The 21,598-nt window shown below is 40.4% G+C and overlaps 1 protein-coding gene across 1 annotated transcript in view; it reads left to right on the plus strand.

Moving 5' to 3' along the window:
• The window catches only part of rgs9b (regulator of G protein signaling 9b), a 33,117-nt gene that overhangs the window by 10,512 nt on the left and 1,007 nt on the right, over positions 1-21,598 (plus strand). The window contains exons 7-18 of the mRNA XM_079845873.1: positions 175-251; positions 452-533; positions 12,815-12,877; positions 13,474-13,503; positions 13,606-13,667; positions 14,229-14,342; positions 14,471-14,586; positions 14,773-14,860; positions 16,649-16,787; positions 16,877-16,959; positions 17,064-17,187; positions 21,123-21,541. Coding sequence (XP_079701999.1) covers positions 175-251; positions 452-533; positions 12,815-12,877; positions 13,474-13,503; positions 13,606-13,667; positions 14,229-14,342; positions 14,471-14,586; positions 14,773-14,860; positions 16,649-16,787; positions 16,877-16,959; positions 17,064-17,187; positions 21,123-21,541 — 1,397 coding nt within the window. The remainder of the gene's footprint in view (positions 1-174; positions 252-451; positions 534-12,814; positions 12,878-13,473; positions 13,504-13,605; positions 13,668-14,228; positions 14,343-14,470; positions 14,587-14,772; positions 14,861-16,648; positions 16,788-16,876; positions 16,960-17,063; positions 17,188-21,122; positions 21,542-21,598) is intronic.

Consider the following 21,598-nt stretch of genomic DNA (forward strand, 5'->3'; position numbering starts at 1 on the left):
AAACAGTGATAAGTGCTATTCTTGATTGGTCAGGAACCAATTAACCAATTGATTACAACAAAACATATGATTTTGTAATGCATAGAAAGATGTAATTAGCTATAATAAATTGCATGATACTTAGGAAGTAAAACATATACATATGACATAAAATATGTGTGTTTCTCAACCCAGGAAGAATACAACAATCTTTACAAATGGATGAATCACAAGTGGGATTTTATTGTAATGCAGGCCAAAGAGCAGTACAGGTGGGTCACACATGCTTTACTTAAAATATTGGAGAATATTTATGATTTATCATGGATCAATTCGAGAATGGGTCTTTTTCACTGCGTGAATTATTTGAAATTATTGGCACAGAACTTTTCACAAAACATTTCGGTAAGGTTCACAAAGGGTTTATACTATTTGGTCAGCATATTGCAAGACCTATTGCTTATTTGTGCAGGGCGGGTAAGGAGAGGAAGAAGCCAGACCGGGTGGTTTTTGACTGTCAGGAACGGGCTTACTGGGTTGTACATCGGCCACCGGTGAGTTAATTCTGGACTGGACTGAGTGTTTAGGAATTTTAATTATCTTGCTATTTTCCTAATTCTGCAGTCAGGCTTCTGTTAAAGTCCCCCTGTAGTCAATCATTTTATCCTTTAAAAAATCATCTTTGATCACCAAAAATGACACATTTAAATGTTTTTTTCCTGTAAAAAAAAATATATATATTCCTCATGCCTTAAAATAGCTTGAATGTAACTCTACACCCTTGCTTCATTTAATATACGCATGAATAAGCTAATTATCCACGCCTCCACACAATCACACAAGCTCAGTTTAGTAGACGCTGTACTGTAGTAAACACTGCACAATGGCTAGTGGAAATACTGGTTTAATTCAGACATATATGTTTGAACCAGAAACTGATTCAGAAGAAGAAGTGTAAGAGTGAATTATAAATGTAGCCGATTTTTCATATCAACAGAAAAATATACTGGGATAACCTGGCTTCTCCCCTGCTTCAGAGCAGTCATAGTTAATGATATGCTAAAGCCCGCATACTACAAGGTAGTTTGTGACGTAAGAAACACCGTCGATTTCAAAACACGTTTTTGAGACTGAGCTTGGTTCACTGCAGTTTTAAGGAGAAAATACTCAGCAATGGTTTTGACTTATGAATTGTCTGAAAGCATATTAAAAACACTAGGGCTGTAATCTCCCAGTCGATTAGTCGATTATTGGTCGATACGTTCTGGCTCGACCAAAATTTTGATTGGTCGATTTTTTGCAGCGTTCATTTAATTAGTTTTTGCCGCGTTCATTTAATCAGTTTTGCTGCGCCGCGTTCATTTAATCAGGTGGAAAGCACTAATTGCTAATGGGGGTGTTTTCAGCGCATCCCTGTTTCACAGGTATCAGTCTGCCTTCAGAACACCCCCATTGTTTTCACTTCTTTTGGATTAGCCCAACCAACTGGCGAAGAGAAGTCTCTCGCCGGTCCTTTTTTTTCATTCCCCGCTGGCTCAAACGCACACCCATAGCGGTAAACTTGAGGAACGCCCATCAACATACACATGAGGGGAAGCGTCACAACACCACGCTTCAGTCGTGCCGCAAAAGTGGATCTGTACTGTCCGTTTTGCCGCGTTCATTTCATCAGTTTTGCCGCGTTCATTTCATCAGTTTTGCCGCGCCGCGTTCATTTCATCAGGTGGAAAGCACTAATTGCTAATGGGGGTGTTTTCAGAGCACCCGTGTTTCACAGGTAACAGACTGTCTTCAAAACACCCCCATTGTTTTCACTTTTGGATTAGCCCAACCCACTGGAGAAGAGAGACAGATAGAAGAAGGCTAGTTTTCTGTAACTTATATTATTTATTTAATTGTGAGAGCGTTTTTTCTGCTCTTGATCTGGCTTGTTTAATAAATATTCATTTTTTATTAAAGTGGACGTGCCTTTTGTGTTTAAGAGTAAAAGCTTTAAGTTAATAGTCTATTCGTGTCTCAGCCGCGAAGCTGAGCTCCTAACGTTCGAGCTGCACAGAGCGGCTGAAATTATACTGTCTGTCAGTTATTATAATACATATGACAAAAACAATTGTCTAAATTATGTTGCATATTCCTCAAAAGTTCTTGTGATGATATCGAGTTGACAATAGTACTATATTTTGGGAAATCATAGGCTATGATATTGTGCAGGTGCACGTGATGCAACGCTGTCAGAGCCGACAGACTCGTGTGTCAGACTCATTTCAGTGCAAAATAATCAGCTCTCAAACTATTTAATATACTGCAAATAGCCTACTAGTTTTTTATGTTTATTCATAATTAATTTATGCAGACAACAAGGCTACCAAGTACTGCGCACAGTGCGCAGCTAATTAATTTAACTTTTTTTTTCCTAACGTCATTTTTAGTCGATTTTTAGTCGAAAATTTCAGGACTTCAGTCGACCAAGATTTTCTTTGGTTGATTACAGCCCTAAAAAACACCACATAAGCCCTATTCGGATGGTAATTGTTTCTCGTGGGGTCATAAGGTATTTTCATAATTTACAGAAGCTAGTCAGTTTATTTGATGTCAGTGTTCCCTTTCAAAAGCTACACTCAATGCTGCATAAGCTTATGCAAATGGGAAATGTCTTTGACATAACCAGCTGTGAAAATAGTGTGAAAACACGTCAATGAAATTGACCCGGAGGTATTTATAGCCTCGGCCGGTGACGTAATAGGCGCACCTGCTGCACGAGGCTATAAATAGATGAGCTTCAGCTGGAGCAAACCAGGTCTTTTTGTTTTCAGACCAACTCTGTGTTATGGTGTGTTAAAAAGTCTCTGAAAAAAAAAAAAAAATCTCTCTCTCTCTTTCAAGACTCAACTTGAGATCTTTGTTAGGAGTTAGTTTTCAACATGGCAGTGTGCAGATTTTTCTCTCTCTTTCTCATCTCTGTTACAAAGAAACATTAGTGGAAAGAGTTCTAGTTAAATCTAATCAGTTGGAAACGAGTCAGCAGAGTAAACGCTGTATATCCATGTTCTCTTTCAAATAGAACTGGATGTGCACGTTTATTGCTGTGTGTGTTTGGGGAAGAGCATGCGGTCGCTGCATTGAGTCAGACGAGTGCGAGCATTGCATGCCTTTACAGTTAGAATGCTTTATGCTCGTCTGGGCTACTTTCAGTCCGCACCAGTTTTCGGAGCTCTCGAATGGGTTTGTTGACGAGTGTGGTGTATTTGGGATAATGTGTATATATGTATGATGTGCAGTCATTGGTTCCGATGCCTGGGAAGAGGGTATTTAAGTCACGTGATGTGATTTGCACGTGTGAAATGTGATGTAATCAATATGTGATCTGAACACCAGTAAAGTATGTTTGATAGCATTTGGTGGCTGGCCTTGTGAATATATAACAACGAGCAAGAGACGGGTCGGTTTCCGATTTCAACGCTGTGTTCAAAAGCCCCATGAAACTGTGTCCCAGTATGTTGCTGAACTGAAACAATGTGCATCTAAATGTGACTTTGGTGCAAGTTTGGATGAGTCTCTACGGGATCGTTTTGTTAGCGGAATCCGAAGTGAAGCATGTCAACGAAGATTGCTTTCGGAAGACACACTCACTTTTGCACGGGCACTTGAAGTTGCTCACAGTATGGAAACCGCAGATCGAGATACGCAGCAACTGAGGAAAACAGAGGATTCAGCGACAACAGTGCATAAGGTAAATGCAAAGACTGTTGATAACCAGAGACAATGCTATCGTTGTAAAGGAAAAAAACATAATGCACAGGAGTGTTATTTTAAAAACTCTAAATGTCACAATTGTGGAGTGATTGGGCATATAAAGAGAGCTTGCAAAGTTAAAATGAAGTCACATCTCAACAGATATGCTGAACAACAGAACAAGCACAAAGTGACAGCTTATATGGATGCTGAAGAGCCGGAGCTGGAAATGTTTTCCATGTTAAGTGATACTGAGAAACAGCCTTTCCGGGTAAATTTTACTGTGAATCAGCAGGATTTATTGATGGAAATTGATACAGGAGCGGCTGTAAGCATCATTTCACAACAAGAGTATAGACGATCGTTTGGCCATTTGCCACTGGAGGGAGCTAGGGTCAAGTTAAAGACCTACACTGGTGAATGCATTCCAGTATTGGGTCAATTCACAGCTACTGTACAATATGAGGATCAAGTGAATGAGTTACCATTGATTGTAGTCAAAGGGAATGGTCCAAACCTGTGTGGGAGAAACTGGCTTCAGAAAGTAAAACTGAATTGGAAGATAATTCGATATGTGAGTAAGCAGCCTGGGTCTATCCAAGAAGTGCTGGACAAATATAGTGAAGTCTTTAAGGATGAGCTGGGCACGCTAAAGGACATTAAAGCCACTATTTCAGTGAAACCAGATGTGCCACCCAAGTTTTTTAAAAGTCGTCCTCTTCCTTTTGCTATGAAAGAACGTGTGGAGAAGGAAATTAATAGACTGGAAAAAGCTAATGTTATATCCCCAGTAAAATACAGCGAGTGGGCTGCTCCAGTGGTTCCTGTTATAAAAAAAGATTCCACAATTCGCTTATGCGGAGACTACAAAGTCACTGTTAATCAAGCTGCCAATACTGAAGTGTATCCCTTGCCACGGATCGAGGAAGTGTTAGCCACCTTGAGTGGAGGGAAGTTGTTTTCCAAGATTGACTTGGCGCAGGCATATCAACAAGTCGTACTGGATAATGATTCTAAGAAGTATACGACAATCAACACTCACAAGGGATTATATGTGTATAATCGTCTTGCTTTTGGCATCAGTTCAGCCCCTTCCATTTTTCAACGAATAATGGAAAATTTGATGAAAGATCTGAAAGTGATTGTGTATTTGGACGATTTGTTGATCACAGGTAAAGATGAGCAAGAACATCTAACAAACATTTGCAAAGTCTTACAGCGTCTTCAAGAATCAGGCTTAAGAGTAAAGGAATGTAAATGTGAGTGGGGACAAACATGAATTGAGTACCTGGGCCATGTGATCGATGAAAAAGGGGTGTATCCAACAAAAGACAAAGTAAAAGCTATTCAAGATGCGCCAGCACCATCAAATGTGAAGGAACTACGAGCTTTTTTAGGTTTGGTAAATTATTATGGACGCTTTGTACCACAGCAGAGCACAGTGTTGGCACCACTGTATAGACCACTGTATATGGTGCTGGGGGGGAAAGGAACAAGGTGCTTTCAGTAGGTGTAAAGAATTGCTCACCAGTGACAAAGTGTTAGTATATTATGATCCACAACTGCCATTGACTTTAGCATGTGATGCTTCCGCTTATGGAATTGGTGCGGTGCTTCAGCACATCATGCCAAATGGTGACGAACATCCCATTGCATATGCTTCACGAACGTTGTCCCCTGCTGAAAAGAAATATTCACAGATTGAGAAGGAAGCGTTGAGTGTGATCTATGGAGTTAAAAAATTCCATCAGTATCTTTAGGGAAGATCCTTTAATTTGATAACTGATCATAGACCATTAGTGACTCTGTTTGGTGAACATAAGCATTTCCCAATGATGGCTGCCGCTCGCATTCAGCGGTGGGCGATAATTTTGTCTGCATATGATTATCATATCATGTATCGCAAGGCAGAAGATCATGGAAATGCAGATGGCTTGTCACGAATTCCATTACCTGAAATTACAGATGTAGGAACAGAAGCCATTTCAGCAAATATCAACACACTTTTGACAAACCATCTTCAAGAAGCTCCTCTAAATGCAGCACAGATTGCCAGAATGACAAGAACAGATCAAGAACTTTCTAAAGTTTTTCGTTATGTCATGGAAGGTTGGCCAATTGAAGTGTCAGATGATTTGAAAGTATTCTATGCGAAAAGAGATGAACTGTCTGTAGAGCAGGGATGTCTGCTATGGGGCACACGAGTGATTGTACCATTCAAATTTCGAAAATCAGTACTACAGGAAATTCACTCAGGACACCCTGGCATTGTTAAAATGAAAGCTCTGACTCGTAAATATGTGTGGTGGCCTAAAATTGATACGGATATAGAAAGAGTTTGCAAGGAGTGTCAAATCTGTCAGCAAGAGCAAAGAATGCCAAGTCACGTTCCTCTTCATCCTTGGGAATTCCCGGGTGAGTGTTGGAAAAGGTTGCATGTGGATTTTGCTGGGCCGTTCTTGAACAACATGTTTATGATCATTGTTGATGCTCATTCTAAGTGGTTGGAAGTTTTTCGTATGCCACAGATTACTTCTCAAGCTACTATTACCAGATTGAAAAGATTGTTTTCTGCATATGGATTACCTGAGCAAATCGTGACTGATAATGCAACTACTTTTACTTCTGATGAATTCCAAAGATTTGTGAAGCAGAATGGTATTATGCATACCAGAAGTGCACCAAAACACCCAGCAACAAATGGATTGGCAGAAAGATATGTCCAGACATTCAAGAGGGGTATGAAGAAATTGACTAATGAGCAAATGTGCATTGATGATAGACTATCTTTATTTTTATTGCGCTATCGCACAACTCCTAATTGTACCACAGGTCAGTCACCATCTGATTTATTTTTGAAGAAACACATCCGCACCAGGCTGGACTTCCTGAAACCAAACATTCATGAGACGGTTCGCAGAAAACAGTATTTGCAGAAAAATCAACATGACTATCGGGCTAGAGAGAGATCCTTTGCTGTGGATGATTCTGTGTTCCTGCGAAGTACAGTGGGAGGAGATCCGAAGTGGTTATCTGGAGTGATTACACAACAGACAGGACCTGTTTCGTACAAGGTACGTGATCCAGCATCGGATACTGTGTATAGACGGCATGGTGATCAATTGAGACCACGCACTTCGTCCTCAGAGATTCCAATGCCACCGAATGAAAAGAAGACTGCTCAATCTGCTGAATCTAAGGATCAAGCTCAAAATGCTGAACTCAACGATCAAGATTCTGGATTTGCTGGAATTCCAGGTACATTTGACTCTGAGGTGCGTTTTGAACCAACGGAACCTCTGATTCCAAGTCCAGGGGGTCTACGTCGCTCTAAACGGACTATTAAATTACCACAGCGTTTTAGGAATTGAGACTTTGATCAAATGTGGTGCTTTTGAACTGATAATGTGGATAATGAGGAAATGTGGTGTATTTGGGATAATGTGTATATATGTATGATGTGCAGTCATTGGTTCCGATGCCTGGGAAGAGAGTATTTAAGTCACGTGATGTGATTTGCACGTGTGAAATGTGATGTAATCAATATGTGATCTGAACACCAGTAAAGTATGTTTGATAGCATTTGGTGGCTGGCCTCGTGAATATATAACAACGAGCAAGAGACGGGTCCGTCCCTTTCGCTTGCTCGCTCACCAAATGCATGTTTCCCCGCGTGATCCTGAAGCGCGCTCCGGCGTTTCTTCGGCTCGCACGGGGAATGATGATGAATCTCTGGGTCCGCGGACCTCGAGCAGCCGCCTGCGATCGTTCCTCACATGATGGTGAATCCATACGAGGAATTTATCGAGGTGGTTGTTCGCGCGGTGGCCAGGGCAGTTTGTCTGGTACCGTGAATGAGAGATCCCCGAACGCAGTGAGCTTGAGGTTTCTGTCTAGAAAGCATTTACTTCACGTGTTTTTGTACCCTTGACTTCGACATTTTCGACTATCATGGGTGCGAAATCGCGTGGATATGTGAGAATACCCCAGGTGGGAGACGCTCACGAGCTATCTCTCGCCTGGGTCTGCATTTTCATTAAAGAGACATACCTCCCCACAAAGCCATGTAGAAAATAAACGTCGGCTGTCATGGGCAAAGCTTATATATATGAATTATATATTGTATATTATTTTATATGGAATATATATATATAATATATTATTTTATATGGAATATATATTGTATATGATTTATATAAGAATAATAAATATAAAGGGACAGGCTGGTGCTGCGCTGCACACTATGGCTGTCTTGCAGGCATATCAGGCTGACCTTCTGAAGGATTTGAGTGGTTCATTTGGTGACTCAGTTAACTCTGTAGTGGCCAGATTTAAAGGAGTGGAAGAAACATGAAGTGTTCACTCAGTTTCTTCCTCAATGCACTCAAGGGGAGGGGCTATCAGCCACACAACCTCTCTTCAGTCCTTCAAGATTTAGGGGGGTAATAAGCAGAGTGTGGCGAGTCGCGCTCTCCCTCGTAAAGACTGGAGACCAGCTCGTCATCCTCAACAACCTCCCAGGGCAGACCTCGGGACTGTCATCAATATAAGAAGTCCGGTGGTCTGGTGCCCAGCCTGCCCCCACGGGACAGGGCGTGTCAAACATTTGCTCGCCCCACCCCGTTATCCTCAGAACTACTCCATCCCCGCCGCCTCTGGTGATTCGGGGGGGCAGTGGTTTCCAGTTAGACGTTCAGTGTTTAAATCCTGCTATCATCCAGGACATAGAACGTCTAACATCCCTCAACAGGAAGTGTTAAAATTGTCACTCTCAGAGTCTCAGGCAGCGTGTGAACTTCTGCCAGGCGTTTCTGCATGGGTGTTAAGCACGGTAAAAATTAGTAAACTAATTTATTTTTCATCCTCCTTGTTTGAACGGCGTGGTCTCCACTTCCGTGAAGGCGGAGTTGGCGTTCGTACTGTCACAAGTGACAGCAGTTACTTCCTGGTCCCCAGTAGGGTGGGGGGGTGTCCAATCTCAGATCTTCGAGTCTTAAACCGTGAAGCAGTTAAAGTACTCAAGGTCAAGATGTTACAGTGAAGGCGGTCGTGTCGCATATTCAACATTGTGATTGGATTCGGCACGATTGATCCGAAGGACGCATGTATTCGCATATAAAGTCTGCCACAACACAGGAAGTTCCTGAGGTTCGCTCTTGGGGGCAAAAGCTTACCAATTTCGGGTCTTCCATTTGGCTAGCCTTGTAACCGCACGTATACAAAATGTATGGATGTATTACCGGCTCCATTGGGATTCCGGGGCATTCAAATTTTGAATTACAAAGGCAATTGCTAAAATTAGCACAATCACATGAGATGGTGCTTCAACACAGTGTGTTGGCTCATCTAGTTTTTCTAGGGTTGAGACTCAACACCAAGAAAAGTGTTTTTTCTCCTGCCCAGAAAACGGCTTATCTAGGGTTTGTTCGGTTTTTGGTCACAAGGTGGGCACAATGGTTTCCCGCTTGAATCAAGACCATTCAGTATTCCCTGAGCAAAGTCAGGCTAGACCAAGATCTTACTGATCATCAGTACCAGAGTGTTAGGTCTAATGGCATCAGCATCCACGGGTTTCCCTTTGGGGTTGTTGCACATAAGACCGTTTCAGTTGTGGCTCAAAGCCAGAGGACTTAGGGCCAATCCTCAGGCAAATAAAGTGGCGCGCCATGTGGCTTCGTACACTAACTATGTGGTTCAGACCCCAGTTTTTGCCTTGGGTCCCACTCTAGGCGTACCTTGTCGTCGCAAGTTGCTAACGACGGACGCTTCCCTGACGGGCTGGGGTGCGGCCTTAAGTGGTCGTCCAGCCCAACGGGAATGGGAGGGTCATCAACTCAGTTGGCACATCAACTGCCTCGAGTTGACGGCTGTATTTCTGGCCCTGAAATACTTTCTCCCCCAATTGAGGGGCTGTCATGTCCTAGTGCGGGTGGACAGTACAGCTAAATATCTCGTATATAATCACCAGGGGGGTCTGTGCTCACGCTATCAGAATAGTGAGACAGATTTTTCTCTGGGCTCAGAACAAGTTCCTGTCACTCGAGCAGTGTACATTCAAGGGTTGAATGTGGGAGCAGATTTACTGTCCAGACAGAGTTACAGATGGGGGGGTGGAAACTCCACCCAGAAGTAGTCAAGCAGATCTGGATCAGATTTTACAGAGCTGACCACAGGGAGTGGACCTCTTCGCCTCTTCTCAGACAGCGCAATGTCCCTGCTTCTCTCTGTCACCCAGCCCCGCTGGGTCTGGATGTGATGGTTCATACATGGCCCAAAATGTGTCTGTATGCCCTCCTTCCAGTCGCTCTGCTCCTGGGAGTTCTAGCCGGGGTTCGCCAACAAGGGTCTTGCTTCTTATCGATAGCGCTGCGTTGGTCGAACAGGGTTTGGTTCTCGGAGATAGTGTCTCTCCTCAACGGCTCGCCTTGGGCGATTCCGGCGAGGAGGGACCTTCTGTCTCAGGCAGAGGGCACGATATTCCATTCCAGGCCCGACCTGTGGAACCTTCATGTTTGGCCCCTGAAGGGCACCAACTGAGGGACACGGGGCTTTCGCCTGCAGTTATTGAGACCATCCTAAGTGCTAGAGCTTCCTCCACTCGGAAAGTTTATGCTAATAAATGGGGTCTTTGAAAGGTGGTGTACGACACAATGTAGATTCAGTCAACTGCCAGGTAACTTCAGTTCTGGATTTTCTGCAAGAAAAGTTGTCATCAGGCACCTGCCCCTCCACTCTCAGGGTTCATGTGGCCGCTCTTTCGGCTTGCCACGCCTTGGTGGATGGGGTGTCGCTTGGGAGACATCCTCTACTCGCTCGCTTCATTCGTGGGGTAGGCGGTTGAGGCCACCTGTTAGAACCAAGATCCCTTCATGGGACTTAGCTTTAGTCCTCGAGGGTCTGGTTGAGACCCCCTTTGAAACATTAGCTTGCCCCTCCACGCTCAGGGTTTATGTGGCCGCTCTTTTGGCTTGCCATGCCCTGGTGGATGGGGTGCCGCTTGGGAGGCATCTTCTGCCTGCTCACTTTGTTGTGCCAGGCAGTTGTGGCCTCCATTATGAGTTATGACTTAGTTTTAGCCCTCGAGGGTCTGGTTGAGACCCCCTTTGAACCTCTAGAATCAGCGTCTGACGAACTTCTGACTCTAAAGATGGTTTTTCTTATGGCTATAACTTCTCTGAAAAGAATTGGGGACATGCAGGCTCTGTCAATATCGCCATCCTGCTTAGACTTTGCCCCAGGTTTGGTGAAAGTGATTTTGCATCCCCACCCTGTCTACCTGCCTAAGGTTCCTTTGTCGACTGTACATCCTGTCACTCTTGAAACCTTCTGCCCTCTGCCGTTCACAACGCCGGATCAGGAGAAACTTCATAGACTGTGTCCAGTCCATGCTCTTCAGGCCTACGTCCACCGCACTAGCCAGTGGCGTAAGTCAGAGCAACTGTTTGTTTGCCATGGGGGCCGTAACAGAGGTTCTGCCACCATCAAACAATGTCACATTGGGTCAGGGATGCTACTACTCTTGCCTATGAGGTGCGCGGTCAAGCTTCACCTATAGGATTAAGGGCTCACTCCACCAGGGGAGTCGCCTCTTCTACTGCGTTAGCAAGGGGTGCTCCCTTACAAAGTGTTTGTGATGCGGCAGGTTGGTCCTCTCCACACACATTCTTAAGACTTTATAGCTTGGATGCTCATGCCACTCTGGGCTCTCATGTCCTTGAGTCGACATCACAGGCTAATGCATGAGGCTTCTTGCGTTCTTGTGCACACCTACACAACCGTAAGGGGTCCAGGCACCATCAAGCACGGCGGCGTGGGTATTCTCATTTCCATTTGCATAAGCTTATGCAGCATTGAGTGTAGCTTTTGAAAGGGAACACTTGGGGTTACTTGACTGTAACCCTGTTCCCTGATAAAGCGGAACGAGATGCTGCATTGCTAGGTGCTGATGATGCTTCAGGACGGGTCTTCAAACAAAGAAGATCTGGTTTGCTCCAGCTGAAGCTCATCTATTTATAGCCTCGTGCAGCAGGTGCGCCTATTACGTCACCGGCCGAGGCTATAAATACCGCCGGGTCAATTTCATTGACGTGTTTTCACACTATTTTCACAGCTGGTTATGTCAAAGACATTTCCCATTTGCATAAGCTTATGCAGCATCTCGTTCCGCTTTATCAGGGAACAGGGTTACAGCCAAGTAACCCCAAGTGTTTTTCTCCCACCACCCACCTAAAAATCCCCAGCTGAATTACCTACTGTTTTTTTGACAAACACTAAGGGCGTGTGGTAATTTAATTGCCGTCTGAATCCACATCTCCGAGTTTTCAATTATATATCACTTCAAAATTCACTGTTAATGTCCTTTTTGACCACTGCAAAAGTACCGTACGGTTGCGCTTCGCTATAATTTGGATGTATTTTAAAGATCTAGACTTTTATTACTGAAATGCTGGAAAGTATTTACAAGAGCAATATATTTCATCACTGCTCAAAAAATAAAAAGAAGAAAAGCACGTAAACATTTGAAATGGGCCGTTATTATAACCAAGTAGCAATATGTTTACCTCATGTAAATAAGAGGGTGTGTTAACTTATTTCCGCACATTTCCATGTGGAATAAAATTACATCCTTTATTTTGAGATAAAATACAAGACAGAAAACCCTTTTAACTATAATGTGCTATATATCTTCCAATTTTTAAACAGATTTAAATAATTAAATAATAATTACGATATTATTTTCCTATTATTAAATTAAATATGCATTTATTCTTATTATACCAGGCATATGACATTTTATTTACAGCATACAATCATGTTATTGACCACACGTGAGCAGCGCATTCCCAGGTGAACAAGATCACAAAACTCGCTCCTCCACCGTGAATAAATCATCATCCGAATGCACGAGTTTTATCACTGAGGTGGCATGCAAATTTATTTTTACGGACTTTCATGTGAGAAACAATTAACCGTCCGAATAGGGTTATAGACATATAAACAACATTAAAACCTTGATTTTCACCACAGGGTGTCTTTAACTAAAGCTTCAGAGCTTTAGAAAGACATTATAGTTAAATATAAGTGTATTATTTTCACTCAACAGCCAGGAACAGTTAGTGCCATGGACTATGGACACGAAAGGATGGTCGACCCCAATTTGGTGGAGGTAAAGGTATGTTTGACGCTTAATTATAACGTATAAGGAGCTAAAATAGAAACAAATTATGATAACCACGCTTTCAAAATATGGTGTCTTGATGAAGAATCTTGTAATGAAACAATGTATAACCAACATTAACAGATAATACTGCTGAGATTATCAAGGCTAGGCTTATCAAGGATATTTCTAGTATGTCAGCTTATATCCAATAGGATTTAAATGATCATAATAGCACTGCTTAGCACTCCAAATGTCTCACTGTGTTCAATAAAATAGGCTTGTCTTACACCGTTCTCACTTTCTTTTCTACAGGTTTGATTCCTAAACTTACATGTGGAAGCACATGACAAGAAAAATCAGATGACTTCAAAAATGAAAGCACATACTCAGTGGATCATAAAGTGGGCTCTGTGTAATAGAAATATGAGTACATGCTTTGTAAAATGACATTGCGAGTCCACAAAGCAACCATATTCAATCTCTTTCATGACTCATAAACCAAACATGTTCAAATGTCAATCTTTTGTTTTCAACACTATCCTCTAGTATGAGTCACCATTCCCTTTCTTTGCACTTAAACTGCTTCTAAAATTGCTTTTCAGAAAAAAACACCTGACTACTACAGAAGAATTGTAAGTACCAAAGAACTAACACAAATATTTACTTGTATAAGACAATGGTCAGATATAAAATTTGTTAGTTCTTGACCAGCAATTAATTGCGTTTTCTTGCAGATTATGTTCACTCAGCAGTGTATCATGAGACCAAGGGTGAAGTCATCCGTGTCGATTGGAGCGTATGTAACTGATATAACAATTCCTGTTATGACTTACTGTACATTAGATCAGGAATTTTGTGTTTAAAAATCATATTTTTTTTCATAATTTAAATTTATTATATAAAATATTTTAATACATAATATATTTATATTTATATTAGTGCTGTGCTGGGTGATCGATGAATCACATCTAAAATAAAAGTTTGTGTTTACATAATATATGTGTGTGTACTGTATAATTATTATGTATATATAAATACACACACATGCATGTAAATATTTAAGAAATATTGCATGTATATACTATATATATATTTTTTTATTTAATTTATCGTATATATATAAATATTTAATATATAAATATTTTTTCCTAAATATATGCATGCATGTGTGTGTGTGTACTTATATATACATAATAATTATACAGTACACACACATATATTATGTAAACACAAACTTTTATTTTGGATGCAATTAATCACGATTAATCGATTCCCAGCACTAATTTATATTAAATATCTTTAATATATCATAATAATTTTAACAATTTATTTTCAATTTTATTGTAATCTTTTGCAGACTTGTTAAGTACTCAGCAACATGCAAAGACCATGACCCCTTTCTCCACCCCTGCCTCCCAAGCAACCCCTGGTTAACAGATGATGTTACATATTGGAACCTCAACATGCCAAAGTGAGCTCCAATATCTTAAAGTATTTCAAAGTCAGATACAAACATTTTTATTTGAAATAATAGCACATTTTTATTCCTAATTTAAAAACGTATGATGATAATGTACTCTGTGTGTTTGGTTCATACAGCATTGAGATCCCTACTAAAATGAGAGTGGAGCGCTGGACTTTCAGCTTTGGAGAACTGCTTTCTGACCCTCGGGGAAGGGCTGATTTTCGCCTCTTCCTTAAAAAGGAGTTCAGCGGTATGTATTATTCAACATACCAGATGCTATCATTTTAATCATGTTGGCTTGAGACTTACTAGGGGACTTGTTGGGTCAGTCCTGCCCTTTTTAAGAATGGAATTAAATGGTTTATATTCATATTCAAAACTGCAATAATTGTTATTTATTAGGGGAGGTTGTGACTATAATCTGATTGGTTAATAGGTGAGAATCTTGCCTTCTGGGAGGGATGTGAGGATCTGAAATGGGGTGCTGCAGAGACAATGAAAGAAAAAGCTCAGCAAATTTACAAGTAAGCATCATATTTTGGCCTATATTATATTATATTATATTATATTATATTATATTATATTATATTATATTATATTATATTATATTATATTATATTATATTATATTATATTATATTATATTATATTATTATAAAGAACTGAAGGAAATTAGGTTCTTAAATGCACAGTGATAATAAACCAAACTACATAGATACAAACATAGACCAGGAAAATGAATCAAAGAAAAATGGAAAACAAAACTTGAAACTGAAACTAAAACACATCAAATTAAGAATAACTGTGACAATAGTGCACTACTTTTCAAATGTTTGGGTTTGATACGTTTTTTTTGTGTGTTTTTTTCGTAAGGAATCTCTTATCTAGATTGCATTTATTTGATCAAAAATACAGTAAAGTTATATTGGAAAATTCTATAATAATTTACTGTTTTATATTCTGTCATATATTCTGGAGATGGCAATGCTGAATTTTCAGCATCATTACTCCAGTCTTCAGGGTCACGTGATCCATCTTAAATCATTCTAAAATACTGATTTGGTGCATTTGTATCATTTTTATCAATGTTGAAAACAGTTGTGCTTAAAAAATATATAATATTTTTTGTAACACTTTTCAACAATTTAATGCATCGTTGCTGAATAAAATATTATTTTCATAACAATATACAGAATATATAAATATATATATATATATATATATATATATATATATATATATATATATATATATATATATATATATATATATATATATATATATATATATATATATACACACACAAACAGCAATCAGGCATAACATTATGACTAATATTGTGTTGGTCCCCCTTTTGCTGCCAAAACAGCCCTGACCCATCGAGGCATGGACTCCACTAGAGCCCTGAAGGTGTGCTGTGGTATCTGGCACCAAGATGTTAGCAGCAGATCCTTTAAGTCCTGTATGTTGCGAGGTGGGGCCTCCATGGATCGGACTTGTTTGTTCAGCACATCCCACAGATGAACGATTGGACTGAGATCTGGGGAATTTGGAGGCCAAGTCAACACCTCAAACTTGTGCTCCTCAAACCATTCCTGAACCATTTTTGCTTTGTGGTAGGGCACATTATCCTGCTGAAAGAGGTCACAGCCACCAGGGAATACCGTTTTTATGAATGGTCTGCTACACTGCCGAGGTAGGTAACATCCACATGGATGGCAGGACCTATGGTTTCCCAGCAGAACATTGCCCAAAGCATCACACTGCCTCCGCCGGCTTGCCTTCTTCCCATAGTGCATCTTGGTGCCATGTGTTCCCCAGGAAAGCAACGCACCAGCCCCCGGCCATCCACGTGATGTAAAAGAAAACGTGATTCATCAGACCAGGTCACCTTCTTCCATTGCTCCGTGGTCCAGTTCTGATGCTAACATGCCCACTGTTGGCGCTTTCGGCGGTGGACAGGGGTCAGCATGCTCAATCCAATCAAGCATCTGTGGGATGTGCTGAACAAACAAGTCAGATTCATGAAGGTCCCACCTCGCAACTTACAGGACTTAAAATATCTGCTGCTAACATCTTGGTTAGGGGTCTAGTTGAGTTCATGCCTCGACGGGTCAGGGCTGTTTTGGCAGCAAAAGGGGGACACACACAATATTAGTCATAATGTTATGCCTGATCGGTGTATATGTATACACCGATCAGGCATGAGAAATATATATTATGTTTTCCCATTTTCTCTACTTGTTTTAAACATAAATGAAACTAATAACACTAGCATTTAATCCAGTCGTTTTTTTACTCTTATTTGATTAGGACCTTTTTGGCTCGTGGAGCTCCACGTTGGATCAACATTGATGGCAAAACAATGGACATAACAGTGAAAGGTTTGGCCCATCCTCACCGTTATGTACTGGATGCTGCCCAGACTCATATTTATATGCTCATGAAAAAGGTATTTGATTTCTTGTAAAACTTTGCAACTAAAATGCTTGTGGCCTTTACAAACGTGAAATTAATGTTAGCTATGATCTGGCGTTTAAGGACTCGTATGGGCGATATCTCAAGTCCCCGGTGTTCAAGGAAACTCAGAAGAAGGCCATTGCTCCCGAAGGACACAGATTCAGGTTAGATGTGCCTCTCTGTTAGTTCCTCTTCATATATAAAAAACTGCTTTATAATACATAAGTGACATTAAACATGATCTTTATTTCTTTCTAATGTCTTGTAGTGAGGCACAGTTGGAGCAGAATGCCAAGAGAAGGCGGCCCAGCCTGAGTCCCATCATCCTGAGACAGCAGGAGGAAGAACAGAAGGCCAAACTTGCAGCAAGTGGACCGGTGGACATCACACAGGTCATGAGCAAACTGGAAAAGAAAAAATGAAAGGAGACCTAGCACACAGAGAATAGATTTTAACAAATATTTATGATAAACAAAAACGAAAACCACCATTCTGGTCAAATCAATAAAAGTTTTTGCAAGCCAATATGTTTATATAGGGAGCAATAGAGATTTTGTTGCTATGTTATTGTTCTATCTGCAATATTACAAAGATATTTCTAGGTTTTGAAAGTTTGCTTGATATGTTTTTAAAAATGTCATCAATTTGTGCAATCTATTTTGACGTTTTACTAGGCCATTGTGTGTTACTCTTTCCCAGACTTGTTAACTCATTCTCAATCATTTTTAATCTTTATGTCATATTTATGTTTTGTCAAACTGTATACATGTATAATACATGCTTATACATCAGATGTTGTGCTCTTCATTATTACAGTTTGTTTTCGTCTCGTGAATGTTCCATTTTAGTTGTAGTTTCCTTGTAAATCATGAATTTATTGAAATACATAGTAAAACCATTTCTGCCATCTGTGGTCACATCATGTGTCTTTGTCATTCATGATTGTTTTTGAGTGAAATGTTCAGTATATACTGTATATATCTCATCATGTATCTCATCGGTTTGTGCAATGTCCAAATAACTGGCCATTTACTGAGAGGAAATTAACATGCAGTTTTTTTGTGTGTAAATTCAGAAATATTCTGTCATAATGTCATGTGTTTTGAAACCAGCATGACTCGCTTTCTTTTGAAAGCACATAAGAAGATATTAATAACAGGATGTACAAGCTGCTTTTTTTCCATACAATGAAAGTGAATGGTGACCTTAGCTGCCAAGCAAGACTTTCAAGGCAACAGTATCAGCACAGCAGTTGATAAGCAGTATCTGTGCAGCACAAGTCATTGCGTCACTTTTGAAGATTGACCGCCTCTGGCCCCCATTCACTTTCATGGTATGGAAAAAAAAAAGCATAAATATTCTGCTAAGCCTGTCCTGTTGTGCATGACAAAAGATATAGAGTCAAATGGGTTTAGTACAACATGAGGGGGAGTAAATGAAAATAACAAAAAATAAAACATTCTGTTTAAAAAATACTAAAGAAGCAAAATTAGGTAAGCTAAGGGTTTGATAAGTTATATCCAAAGAATTAGAAATTCAGTAAGATTTGCAACGCATAGATATTAAATACATTTAGGCTAACTGTAATTGAAAAATAACTTTATCGCATTTAAAAAAAAATAGTGTCTTAAATATAGGCGTATGGAAGCGTGTTTCTGCTACAGAATAAAAAAGGTAATTGCTACTTTATATCTCACAATTCTGACTTTTCCCCCCTCAGAATTGCGTAATATAGGCTACAATCGCAATTGCGAGTTATAAAGTCAGAATGGTGGGATATAAAGTCAGAAAAGGGAGATATAAAGGCAGAATAGCGAGATATAAAGTCAGAATTGCGAAAGTTTATCACAATTCGGACTTTATATCGTGCATTTCTGACTTTATATCATACAATTCTGACTTTATATCCCGCAATTCTTAGGCCTAGTTTAAAAAAATTGCAAGATGTAAACTCGCAATTGTGAGGAAAAAAGTGACAATTTATCTTTTAAATTGTTTTATTCGGTGACGAAAACAAGCTTCCATACTTATGCAAGTGCCTTGAAAATATTTCCAGAAAAGTCTGACGTATTTTGTATTGTGATCAGTAGATGTCATGCTTGTGTTGCTCTCATACTAATGCAATTCTTTTATTTTCAGTAGATTGTATTTTTTTTATTAATTAAAAAGATTCCAAAACGTGATTAGAAAAAGAAACCATGAATTTCACCAACTGCTCCTAGAACAACACAATTTCAACAGTATGCAATATGGTCTCTGATAGGATACCACCTTTGCAAGTCAGTTCATGAAATTGAATCCCAGCTAGATATTCCACGGTCAACTATAAATTGTGTTATTGGAAAGTGGAAGTATTAAGGAAAATCAGCAACTCGGTTCAGTTTAGAACACGTAAAGTCACAAAGCGGGGTCACCGAGTGCTGATCGCATGCTGCTTAGAAGTCGCCAACGCTTTGCTGACTCCATAGCTGAAGACTTCCAACACTGCATTAATATCAGCACAAAAATTGTGTGGCGGGAGCTTAATGGAATGGGTTTCCATAGCCGAGCAGCTGCATGCAAGGAAGCCTTGCATCACCAAGTACAATTCCATAGGGTGGAGTGGTGTAAAACATGCCGCCACTGGACTCTAGAGCAGTGGAAAGTCTGATGGGCAAGTCTGGGTTTGTCTGATGCTAGGACAACATTACCTGCTTGACTGCATTGTGGGATGAGGGATCCCTCAATGAGGGATAATGATATGGGGCTGTTTTTCAGGGGTTGGGCTAGTCCTTTTACTTTCACTGAAGAGAAGTCTTAAAGGGTTAGTTCACCCAAAAATTAAAATTATGTCATTAATTACTTACCCTCATGTCGTTTGACACCCGTAAGACCTCCGTTCATCTTCAGAACACAAATGAAGATATTTTAGTTTAAATCTGATGGCTCTGAAAGGCCTCCATTGGCACAATGCACGGTACACTCTCAAGACCCTTAAAAGGTACTAAAGACGTCGTTACAAAGTCCATCTCACTAAAGTGGTTCTACAATAACTTTTTGGAGTGACGAGAATAGTTTTTGTGCGCAAAAAACCCCTAAATAACGACTTATATAGTGATGACGATTTCAAAACACGACATCATGAAGCTTCGAAGCGTTATGAATCAGTCGATTCATTAGTTTGGATCGCCAAATTTCAACAGTTTGGCGGTTTGACACGCAATCCGAATCATGATTCGGCTCACTGATTCATAACACTTCGAAGCTTCATGATGCCGTGTTTTGAAATCGTCATCACTATATAAGTCGTTATTTAGGGGTTTTTTGCTCTTAAAAACTATTCTTGTCACTCCATAAAGTTATTGTAGAACCACTGTAGTGAGATGGACTTTGTAACGACGTCTTAAGTACCTTTTAAGGGTCTTGAGAGTGTAAAGTGCATTGTGCCAATGGAGGCCTTTCAGAGCCATCAGATTTCAACTAAAATATCTTCATTTGTGTTCCGAAGATGAACGGAGGTCTTACAGGTGTCGAACGACATGAGGCTAAGTAATAATGACAGAATTTATTTTTGGGTGAACTAACCCTTTAATGCGTCAGCATACCAAGACCTTTTGGACAATGCTATGCTTCCAACTTTGTGGGAACAGTTTGGGGATGACCCTAGCCTATGCCCCAGTGCAAAACGCAAGGTCCATAAAGACAAGGTTGGTTGAGCCTTATGTGGAAGAACTTGCACAGAGCCCCATCAAAGACCTTTGGGGTAAACTGGAATGGAGATTTGCGAGCCAGGCCTTCTTGTCCACTATCAGTGCCTGACCTCACACATGCTTTACTGGATGAATGGGCAAACATTCCTACAGAAACACCTTCCTAGAAGAATGGAAGCTGTTATACGTTAGCTGCTAAAAAAATCCATATTAATGAATAAATATTTAGAATGCGATGTCATTACTATCCCTGTTGGTTTAATGGTCCCAATATTTTTGTCCATATATATCATATTATCCAGAATGAGTAATAAAATCAGTCAGGGGTGTGCACACTTATGCATTTAGGTTATTATTATTTATTTTTTTTACCTGAAATGTGTCAGTTTTCAGTGACATTGCACAGGCTGTCATTTTTACATCTATTTATCTTTGTTTTATTTTTACATCACAAAAAACAGTTGTTTTAACAGGGGTGTGTAGACTTTTATATCCACTGCATGTTTCAATGATTTCTTGGATGAATAGGGAAGAGGCCAAGAGCAGAATCTGTCAGGAATGGACTATATTGACTATATTATATTATTTCAAGGTTGCTTTACACAAATGGTATTAATTGCATGAACTGTGCCCTACAGCTCTGCCGGTTCACAGCACCTGTGCCTCATCTGGCCGTATATACAGGCATTTGTGAAGCTCAATCTACTGCCTCCCCTGGGCTCATGACACTGCCCAACAGTGCTGCCTGCCCGTCTCCCATCAGCGTCGCCATCGACAGTACTCCAGCCTCAGAGAGGAGGTTTGATGGCAACGGAGGGCCTTCCTCCTCCCATTTCCCATCTATTGCAGAGGCGTCTGTATCAGAGGAAGAGAACCAGCCACCTGCTCCTAAGTCTCGCATGGCTCTGTCACTGAGCAGACTCCTCCGCAGAGGATGCAACGCCCCGTCTGTCTTTGCCAGCTTATCCCCGAAATGTGCCGTGGCTTCAGGGGGAGGCAAAGTACAACCGCTAGGAGTGGAGCCGCTCACACAATCCCAACCCAGAAGAATTGCAAAGTTAGTATGCACTTTTTGATTTTATTTTTGTCCGTTTGATTTTACAATGTATGAAAA

This window comes from Gobio gobio (assembly GCF_949357685.1).
Source record: "Gobio gobio genome assembly, chromosome: 20".
NCBI classification, from domain to species: Eukaryota; Metazoa; Chordata; class Actinopteri; order Cypriniformes; family Gobionidae; genus Gobio; species Gobio gobio.